This window comes from Carya illinoinensis, chromosome 3 (genome assembly GCF_018687715.1).
Source record: "Carya illinoinensis cultivar Pawnee chromosome 3, C.illinoinensisPawnee_v1, whole genome shotgun sequence".
Lineage (NCBI taxonomy): Eukaryota > Viridiplantae > Streptophyta > Magnoliopsida > Fagales > Juglandaceae > Carya > Carya illinoinensis.
The window spans coordinates 16,638,716-16,648,946 of NC_056754.1; the positions used below are offsets into that span (position 1 = coordinate 16,638,716).

The following is a 10,231-nucleotide window of genomic DNA, read 5'->3' on the forward strand; positions in this document are numbered from 1 at the left end:
TACGTGGCACAAAGCAATTGTCGTTGACATGGAAAATGCGTAGGCCATAGACAATGACCGATTGATAACTTACCAAATTCTATATATATAATCAAAGTAAATTAAAAATATTCTCTAAGATGCCATAATATTATTCTATTTTCCCCTGTAATTCCTAAGATCCCGGAAAATCATTTTTAGGCCTAATTTCGTATAATTATGTGTGTAATTATCAAAAATATAAATCGAGTAAATAAATAAAATGGAAAATGTAAGGCGTATTGGTTTTTTTTCAAGTGTATCAGTCGACCTCTCTCTATCTATTTCTTTCTTTAATGGAGGGGACGGAAGAAACTCTTCCTTATATATGCCGTGACAGCTATTCGGTTTTCAACATGCTTTGCACTTCCTAGTAGCGCCCCGATTCCAGAATCCCGACGCCAGCTCCTTCTTGCTTTTCCTCCTCTTCCTCGCCTCAAACGCTTGGAATTCTTTAGGTAATTCTCAAGAGTTCTTTCTAAGCTGTTGTTTGTTTATGTGGAAACCTCTTCCGGAATGAGAATTGTTTTTTTCCCCCGGGAGTCATGTTCTGTCGTAATAAATGGATTCACTTCACTTTTTTTTTGGTTGTTTCTGTCGTTGTTTTGATCTGTGTTGGAATTTGCGGATTTCTGTTCTTAGAATAACGAAAACTTGTCTGGAGTTCTGTTATGTAATATTGTCTAAGCATGCTGGATCTGTTTTGGAATTGTACAATTCTGCTTCGTTTATTGGCAATACTTCTTTTTTTAATGTTTCTGTTATAGATCTTGCGATTCTGGAAAATATTTCTTTTACTTTTTGCACTTTTCATTTGTTGTTGAAACTCGTGGATTTCAGCTTTTTTGGTATGGTAGGATATTTTGACTGGAATTACGTTTGGAGAGTGGATCAGTTTTAGTGGCTCTTTGGTAATGTTAAGCATTTGCTGGACAAGGGTTTCAATTGTTGGCCTGGAGGAAACTCTCTGGTGCTGAGATACTAAAATTTTAAGAATTCAACTTAAAAAATAAGACGAGCTCATGTGAGTTTGTTCGTCATCTGGTTGCTTAGTAGAAACGTGAATCGAGAGAAGACCAATCAAATCCCAAATATGTGCCAAGTACTACATCTATTTCTCCTAATTGTCGTGAACAATAGAATTTAGCACAAAGGAGGAACCAGTAACCATTTAAGGTTTTACAAACAAAGCTTTCAAATGGAATTTGATTTGATACTGCAGTTCTGGCACAGCTAATGCCTACCTACCTATGCAATGGCTTTGTATATGCATAATAATCGATTAGGCGTGGATGCTTATCTAACATGCCTTTTGGCAATAGCTGTTTCAAATTTTCTGTTTTTTCTTTCTTTAAAATTTGTGCGCATGTGGTTCAAAATCCTTCAAAACTTCTTAGATGTGGATATGCTGATATTGTTCTATAACAAGGTAACAAGGGGGTGTTTGTTACCTGCAAATAGGTTCTTTGGTATTGTCTTGTTCTAACTTTGTGGGATCAACTTGTTTCCTAATGCAGATAAAATTATTGTCTTTTGACATTCAAGTGCTGTATTTGCTTTTGTGAAGACTGAGCAGTGAATACGGGTGATAAAGTCAGCAACAGTAAAGAAAATGACTTCAGCAAAGATGGCCGATAGGAAGGCAACTCTTGATGCTGCCTCATGGATGTTTAATGTTGTCACATCTGTCGGAATAATACTTGTCAACAAAGCCTTAATGGCCAAATATGGTTTTACCTTTGGTAACTAGCCTATTACTAATTTGATTAAATTTTTCTCCTTTGCATTACTTCCCTTCCAAATGCCGTGCTTTGTACATTAAGTGTTACAGAATTTGGGTATAATCAATCCTACTGTACAGTCTGTTCTCTCTTTGATCTCATTAAAGGGGGAGGTGGATATTTCTTATGATTACTTTTTTATGTTAGAAATAATTATTCAATTGGGATAGTTGGAATTTGAAATAAAAATGCCAGTGCGGGGTTTGGTTTCAGGTTAAGACTTTGAAAGGTTTAATACAGTTATATTATAATTTTTTTACGAGGCATATGCTCTTGTCTATTTATCTTCTTCCTTTTCTCTTTCTTTTTTGATTTGGAGGGCAAGTATCTTTTTTTCCCCTTTCAAAGGCCTTCTGCGACTAGATCTTGGATACAAGTTTGTAGGACTGATAATCTGATAGAAAGTTGATTAGTTTAAAATTCTTGAGTTCGCTACTTGTATATTTGGTATTAAGGATTCCTTGTTTGATTCTATCAGAAAAACACTTCAATAGCATAGTCTGTGATGATATACCCTTAGATCCTCAGAATCATGGGGGTAGTCAACGAGTCAGCTACAATGACATTTTCTGTTTACAAGGTGCTAAATATCATTTTTGCATTGAATTTTGTCAGAGCAGAACTGGATGTGGTTTTAGGAATGGTTGGAATTGATCTAGCTTTCGAGTTATTTTGTAGGCCTCTCTTTTGTTCCAGACTCTTAGGCATTTGGAATTAACATACAGAGAATGTCAGGCTTTGTGCTGGCATAAATCAATATTTAATCCTAATGGAGTATAACTATCATAACTTAAGCCCGATGGTTGACCTGGGGCTTTCTGGTCTTATATTGGGGATAATGATAAACTATAGGAAACGTCAGGAAACCTTTGTTAAGAAGCATTGGAAAGCCAGATAATAGTAGATTATGTTTGAGGCTTCCACTTTACTGTCAAGGAAGGGAATAAACTCTCACGGGCTAGATAAACCGCACTTTTGTACAACACAAGAATGACTTGAGGAAGGGATTACGCACAGAGCTTTTGACAAGATAATTCTATGATGGAATGAAATACATACTTTCTTAAAAGGAAAAGGAGAGGATTATTGAAGGAGAAGAAGTTCGTCATGGCCTGTGTATTGATAAAATATAACTTGCTCTTATTAATGAATTGGTTCAAAGTTATCAACAATTCTTTCAAAGCAAGGGGTGGTCGAAGTTCTTATTAAGGAAATGATCCCTATGATGAAATGAAATGAATTTTAGCAAATTGCTCTTGAATCATTTCATCAAACCTGACATTGTCTTCTATATAATGCCTCCATGCAGCTACGACGTTAACTGGTCTGCATTTTGGCACAACCACATTGTTGACTTTTCTTCTTCGGAGGCTGGGATACATTCAGGCCTCTCATCTACCATTTTCTGAACTTCTGAAATTTGTTTTATTTGCGAACTTTTCCATAGTTGGGATGAATGTGAGTTTGATGTGGAATTCCGTGGGATTCTATCAGGTCAGTTTTGATAAACCCATTTTCTGTTCCCAGTTTTGGTGAGATTTTCAGAATTTTGTTATGCCCGTAAACTTGCCAGAAATTACAATATATCTTTTCTTTCTGAACTGTTCTCATCAGATTGCAAAGCTGAGTATGATCCCGGTATCTTGTTTTCTGGAAGTTGTCTTGGACAAGGTGCGATACTCAAGGGACACAAAACTTAGCATAGTAGTAGTCCTCCTTGGCGTTGCAGTCTGTACTGTTACCGATGTGAGTGTCAATGCCAAGGGTTTTATTGCTGCTTTAGTAGCGGTTTGGAGCACTTCACTGCAGCAGTATGTAAGTATTATTTGTTAAACCCATGATCATTTATATAGATGGTATCAACCTATCAAAAAAAAATTATATAGATGGTATCAGATGTGAATGGATTAGGGGTGGTAAAGTCAGTTTTGGGGTTAGGCTGATGGGTTTCAGGTCCATTATATTTGTGTTATTTGCAAGTATTTCTTTCATAATTGTGTGCGCACAGACAGACATGTACCCACACAGCCATAAACATTTGTATGTCACATTGTTTACCATTTGTAATTGTGCAACCCAAGCCATCATGTGATCTCCATATGGGTCAGGATTTCACATTGTTGATTAATAACAGTGTGAGTATCACAATGTAATTTCCAAACTGAAGACTGATTCGAGTTTTGATTCATTTCAAAGGTCACAGATTTCTAATATTACTCATAATATAAAACATATGTTGTTCTCATTCTTATGCTTTTGCAGTATGTACACTTCCTTCAGCGGAATTATTCTCTTGGATCTTTCAACTTACTGGGGCACACTGCTCCAGCACAGGCGGCATCCCTGCTGTTATTAGGACCCTTTCTGGACTACTGGTTGACTGGTAAAAGAGTTGATGCATATGGCTTTAGCCCCACGTCCTTGGTAAGTTTCTTTCTCTTCATTTTAATCAGAACTTTATAAATTTTGGTCAATATGGTGAGGTGTACTTTTCTATTATACAAATATGATACTCGTGGAATTGTCCAACATCACACATATCAGTTTGTCACTTCATGCTTCTGCGTCTGCCTCTACATATGTGTGACATCAGTGTATGATGCAATTTATTAAATACGCGGAGGGCTGTGAAGTAAGCACATAGGAAGTATACAAAATGATATATACAACTACTGAGAAGAAGAATTAGAGTAAAAATCCTTGAAATCTAGAACACTAGAGAAATAGGAGCTGCTGTGAGCAGCGATCCAAACATTGAGGGATTTGAATATTGTGGCTTTTAATTCACAGTTTTCCTTTAGTAAAATTGTTAACTTATCTAGAAAAAAAAATTATATACATATATTATCTTCAGTCATACACTGCGTGGTGCAAGGTGTAGTGTTCTTGGGATAGACATTTGGACCACTTAAAAAGATTTATACAAGTGTAAGACATGTCAAATTGCATCATAAGCCATGTTACCTTTTTCCTGCAAGACCTTCCTTTCAAGTGACATGCAATAGTTTAGAAGGTCTTTTCGTTTTCTGTTTTCCCTTCACTTTTCTTCCTCTATGAATTTTTTTAATTGTTTGCGACTACCTGTCAACTGCATGAATCTATGTATAGCATAAGTTGTGTGGATGTCATAGCTGAAAATAGTCTGGACCGTTGTCTTTTTCATTAATTTCAAATTCAAAGAGAAGAATGGCTGTGTTAGTGTGCATCCTGAAGATCCTTTATGGTATTTGGGATAACGTGTGCTTGATCCTAAGGAGGATCTGACCACTTCACCTGGGGTGTACTTGAGGATTATGATTGACTTGAGGGATGCAATGTTATCACATGTTTCGCTTATATCCAAAGAAATCATTTCTTGTTTGAATGCCTGGTAAGGATGGTTAGATGTTAGCCTCTCCAATAAAATATATTTTCTCTATGATACTTAAATCCTCTGTACCGCTGAAGCATTTTGGATGGGCTTCTCAAATAGCAAGAGACGTCATTCATAAACTAATGATACATTTCAACACCTTTGCATGTTGTATTCCAATACTAGACCAAAGGTTTATATGGAGTTGACTCAGGTGGTAAAGGCCTTGGGCTTGGGGTATTGCCGCGCCCCCCCGGTCTAAGGTTCAAATTCCCTTGGGTGCAAATAATCTTTAGGGGTCCTTTTTTATATGGAGTTGACACTAGCCTTTGGCTACACAAGTCCAAGTGTTGAGTCCAGATCAATAGTTGAAACCATGTAGTAACTAGACACAGCCTCCCAATCTCTGCCCCACCAATTTCCCTACCACAACGTAAATCAAGAACCTGCTCAATTCCAAACAGAACTCAATCTCAAGGCTTTTCTGTAGTCAAGGGAATGGTGGGAATCGCTCGCTTTTTAATCCTGTTGCTGTCCTATGCGGACCTTCTGATGTGGCAGCAGAAATGAGTCCTTAAGAGGGAAGTTTGCCTCAAATTATCTTACCTTTACTCTCCAAAAACCAAGTTTCAGAGATTTATTGTTGCCACCATTTCTAATATAAAGAGTTCAAATATTAAATATATCTGTTTCCTTGTGAATTTTGAATTGCAAGTTGAGTTGACCTAGTTGTTCAAAATTTTTATTTTTAGTGCGGTTTTGGCATAGAACTGAGATGCATCCAGGAGCGCTGACTGTTTGGAGGGTCTTTGATGCCACCTCATGATTGTAGGTTACCCCATTTTAAGGAGAAGTATATAGGCTTTGATCTCTTGGTTGTCATAGCTATTTGCTTCCGCACCCCCCACCCCCCCTTCTCTCTCTCCCCTTTATGTGTGTGGGTATGAGAATGTTTCTCAGCCCATATAGTGTCTTTGTTTTCTGCCTCTTTCGTAAGTTTGGATCTATTTTCTATCTTGATATGTTATGAAAGATGGGGATAGGAGGGCCTGAGAAGATGAAATAAGGATGGGTTGGGACTGGGATTTATAAATGACAGAAAAGGAGCCAGAAGATGAGAGATGGAATTGTTTTTATAATATTTAATTAGAAAATTAAAAGAAATAAAAACTTGAGAATTTGTTAACCGAGGTGGCATGTGCCGCATGGACTTGCATAGTCTGCAAAAATCTATCAAATCGCCATTTTTTAAGTGAGGAGAATTTCAGTTATTCTTTTCATTTGGTGTGGCATTGCAATAGTTTTTCCAAATTAGCGGGTCCAATTATCTAAATTGGAAGATAGTTGGAGCATTGAAATAAGGATGGAAGGTATTAATCTTTTGTACTGTTGTGTGTTCTACGGACCTTTGAGATGTATATATAAATTATAAGCTAAGCAAACCAAAGGATTACCTCCCCTACTTATGTTTTATACTTGTGTTTAATAATTCTGTTTTATACTTATGTTTAATAATTCTGTTTTATACTTATGTTTAATACTTATGTTTGATATTTATGTTTAATACTTATCTTTTATACTTACGTTTAATCAGAAGTATTAAACAAAGGTAGAAGACCACAGAATTTCTTAGTCTGCCATGCTACCTTAGGGAAATATGGTAATCCTCCCTTTTTTTTTTTAAAAAAATAATATGTTAAAAAACCCTCTAAAATGTTGAGGGGTCATACTTCATAACATCTTATGAACGAGAAATTTTGTGGGCAAAACAAGCAGAGGGAGAAAAAATAACCCAATTAATCTAGTGAAAACTAGTGACATGTTATATCATTAACAAAGAATTATCACGACAAGATTGAAGATGAAAGCTCCCTTCGTGTCTAATGAAAATTTCCAATATACATTGAAGCTTCAACATGAAGTGTTACTTCTGTTGGTGTAGCACTACTATATGCGGTGGCTTTTATGATATTTTCCTTCTAATTGCGAGGTAGAGTCACCAATCTAGTTAACCTTTATTATTTTTATCATTTTATAGATGGAAGATACAAGGAATATATGAAGCAAAGGTCAAATAATTTTTTCCGTCTTGTAGCTTGAACCCTCTTAAATCTTATCTATCCGTGCACATAACTCATTCCAATACCAAGCTCGTATGGTTATCTTAGAGGATTCAAGTTTTAGGCCTAATATACTTGGCCCTTGATTTTTTCTAGCTTGACTCTCTCTCCCTCTAGATATATAGACCTTCAAACCTTGATCTCAACCTTCAGGTTTGGTTACACAAAATTAAATTATTTCATCTCATATCATCTAATAAATACAACTTTTATAAATTTTTACATAAAATATAATAAATAATTCAATTTTTTCAAATCTCAAAATAAAAAAAAATATTAAAAAATTATATCATAATAATATTTTATTTAATTTTCAATAAAACATCTCATCTCATCTTATCTATACTGCATAACCAAATGAGGCAGCTTATTACATTCTTTTTGGCCTTGTTATGGACCAAAGCATATAGATTAAAAAAAAGGAGTTAACATGGTTTGTTTTGGACATAGAAGCGTCTCTCATATTTTATTTCTGGCGTAATAATCATTAATGACAGCTTATAATCTCTTTAGATGCATTTATAACTTAAAGAAAGCTTTATTATTACCTAATAATTGAAATTTGGAGCAACTTTGTTGTGTCTACTCAAGTGAATTACATCAAAAGTCTCAAACTGGAAATAAATACCACTAACAATAAAACCCGATTGTGCTAGCACCTCGAATGTTGCGGTATCACTTTGACAGTGCCCCCTGCGAGTCTTTGCTGATGACTGTACTTCTGACCTTGGCTTGTATGGTTCCATCGACATCATGCCCAATAGCTTTGCTGTAGTCCTCCAAAAAGGAACTAACATTACACAGTCTGCTTCTGTGCCCAAAGACTGAATGTGTGTACGGCAGGTGCACCCGCACAAATGCATGCTTTCATGTGTCTTGTACTAGCATCTGGTTGCTATGCATGCATTATTGCACATGGATTTCTTTTTTTTTTTTAACATGCAAGCACAAATATCTATGAGTACGGGAACTTTTTAGTGAAAAAAAAAAAAAAAAAACCAACAAGAATTACTTACGTTCGATGTCTGTCCCTCGCTGTGTTTCAAAGGGACTGTATTAAAATGTTCTTACTTGTTACTGGCCACACATGTGCATGTCCATATGTCTCAGCGCAAAACGTTTTTTGGTTGCATCTAGTTGTGACTACCGTAAATAATTTTTGCCACTATTTTTTTTTCTGTCTGCAGTCATTCATAATACTGTCTTGTACCATTGCGGTGGGGACCAATCTCAGTCAATTCATCTGCATAGGCAGATTTACAGCTGTGTCGTTCCAAGTGCTTGGCCATATGAAGACTATTCTTGTCTTGGTTTTAGGATTTATTTTCTTTGGTAAGGAGGGTCTCAATCTACATGTAGTTTTGGGCATGATCATTGCTGTTGCCGGAATGATTTGGTATGGCAACGCCTCGTCTAAGCCGGGAGGGAAGGAGCGGCGTAGCTATTCAACTCCAACGAACAAATCACAAAAACATGGTGGATCTTCAGAGTCTTCCCTCCTGGATGAAAAGGTCTAAATTTCACTGAAAAAAGGTTGAAAACCAAAAGAAGATTAAGATATTGAGCATTTTAGTCGAGTAGATGCAGGCGTTTCTTTACACCTAGGAGAGGCAGGCAGATCCCTCGCGATTACTATAAATTCTTCTCATCATAGTTCATATTCTTGTTGAAAGAAAAGAATGCTGTTGAAGTGGGGCGCAAGTTCCCCCATTAAAATCACACTGTTCCATGATTATTGTTCATTGTAATTTACTTACCTTGTTCCATTTTGAGCATTTTGCTCCCTTTTTTTCTCTCTTTTTTTTTTTTAAAAAAAAAAAAAAAAAAATTGTCTCGGTACATCACTTGTTCATTGTTTTGGTATCGTTGAATGCGCCCCTCTTGAATTAGATATTTTCACTCATTTCTTTGTGATGGGCTTGAATATACATGTATATCGAATTCAATTCATTTGCTGAGTATTTTAGCCCATGTAACCAAACTTGTTTGGGCAGTGCTACTCCTGCATTTTGAGAATTTTTTTTTTTTACATGTATTTTTTAATACATTTAAATATTTTAAAAAAATAAAAAAATACAATATTAATAAAAAAATACTTACTTAATTATTAAGTAAAAATAATAATAATAATAATTAAAAAAAAACACGCACACACAGCGGTAGACTCCAGCAGTAGAACCAACGGTAAACATAGCATTTTCCAAATTGTTTTCGATAAAAGTATGCACACCCCTCTATAGACCTTGGGAGTACTCTTAACGGAACGTTGGCTGGTAATTCAGCCTTTAATCAATTTACATGCAGCAATCATCTACTACCCCCTGACACGCGCGCGGTAAAACCAAATCCATCTCTTCACACTTCATGGAAGCATTTTCTACGTTGTATTCTTGTTTTTCCCCCCCTCTTTTTGGTCTGAAATCTCAAATAAATATATGCTGCATATCGTCAGAAGGATCTTGAATGGAAGGCCATAATACTAAATGTCTGGTACATGTTAGGTTTGGGGTTTTAGCTCTGAGGAATCCCGAATAATTGAGCTCCAAAGCCTCACATGATTTTCTGTTTATTGTGGTCCTAGATACTTAACACAGATCTGCCTATTAAACAACTTCAACTACTGCAACTTTCTCTCTTCAGGCCCCAAAGAGAGGAACAATAAAAACTTCTGTGAAAGCCAGACCTCGTGCAATAAATCTCATTTTTTGAGACATGAGATGCATTCATTCGAACCGTATTCCATTGGACCTATTGGTTTTTGTAGACATTTATGATGCTTGATGCCTGCATCACCTGGGAACTGAAATCGTCGGCTTTTGGTTTTTTGCCTCTCTTTCTTAATTTATACATTCCTTCTACTAAAAGATGTTTGATATTATTATTGGTTATTTAAGAGACTGTTTCTCTTGATTTTCTAAAAGTTTCCATTTAATAAGCTACACTCAGGCCAACTCCTTTGT

General features: G+C 36.0%; 1 protein-coding gene across 2 annotated transcripts; it reads left to right on the plus strand.

Annotated features, from left to right (window-relative positions):
* The first annotated feature begins 245 nt into the window (after positions 1–245).
* On the plus strand, positions 246–9,046 carry LOC122303505 (UDP-rhamnose/UDP-galactose transporter 5). 2 transcript variants are annotated; one of them, XM_043115313.1, is made up of 6 exons: positions 246–476; positions 1,536–1,760; positions 3,109–3,293; positions 3,414–3,614; positions 4,062–4,223; positions 5,904–7,535. In XM_043115313.1, the coding sequence occupies exons 2-6, from the start codon at positions 1,631–1,633 to the stop codon at positions 5,943–5,945; spliced, it is 720 nt and encodes a 239-aa protein (XP_042971247.1). In that variant the 5' UTR covers positions 246–476; positions 1,536–1,630; the 3' UTR covers positions 5,946–7,535. The 2 variants fall into 2 exon arrangements, with proteins under 2 accessions (XP_042971247.1, XP_042971246.1); XM_043115312.1 differs by lacking the exon at positions 5,904–7,535 and adding an exon at positions 8,459–9,046 and having other exon boundaries at positions 248–476.
* The last annotated feature ends 1,185 nt before the right edge of the window (positions 9,047–10,231 follow it).

Coding starts and splice junctions, on each gene's coding strand:
- LOC122303505 (XM_043115312.1), top strand. CDS start 1,631: ATGACTTCAGCAAAGATGGCCGATAGGAAGGCAACTCTTGATGCTGCC. Junction 1,761..3,108: donor CAAATATGGTTTTACCTTTG/GTAACTAGCCTA, acceptor GCCTCCATGCAG/CTACGACGTTAACTGGTCTG. Junction 3,294..3,413: donor ATTCCGTGGGATTCTATCAG/GTCAGTTTTGAT, acceptor TGTTCTCATCAG/ATTGCAAAGCTGAGTATGAT.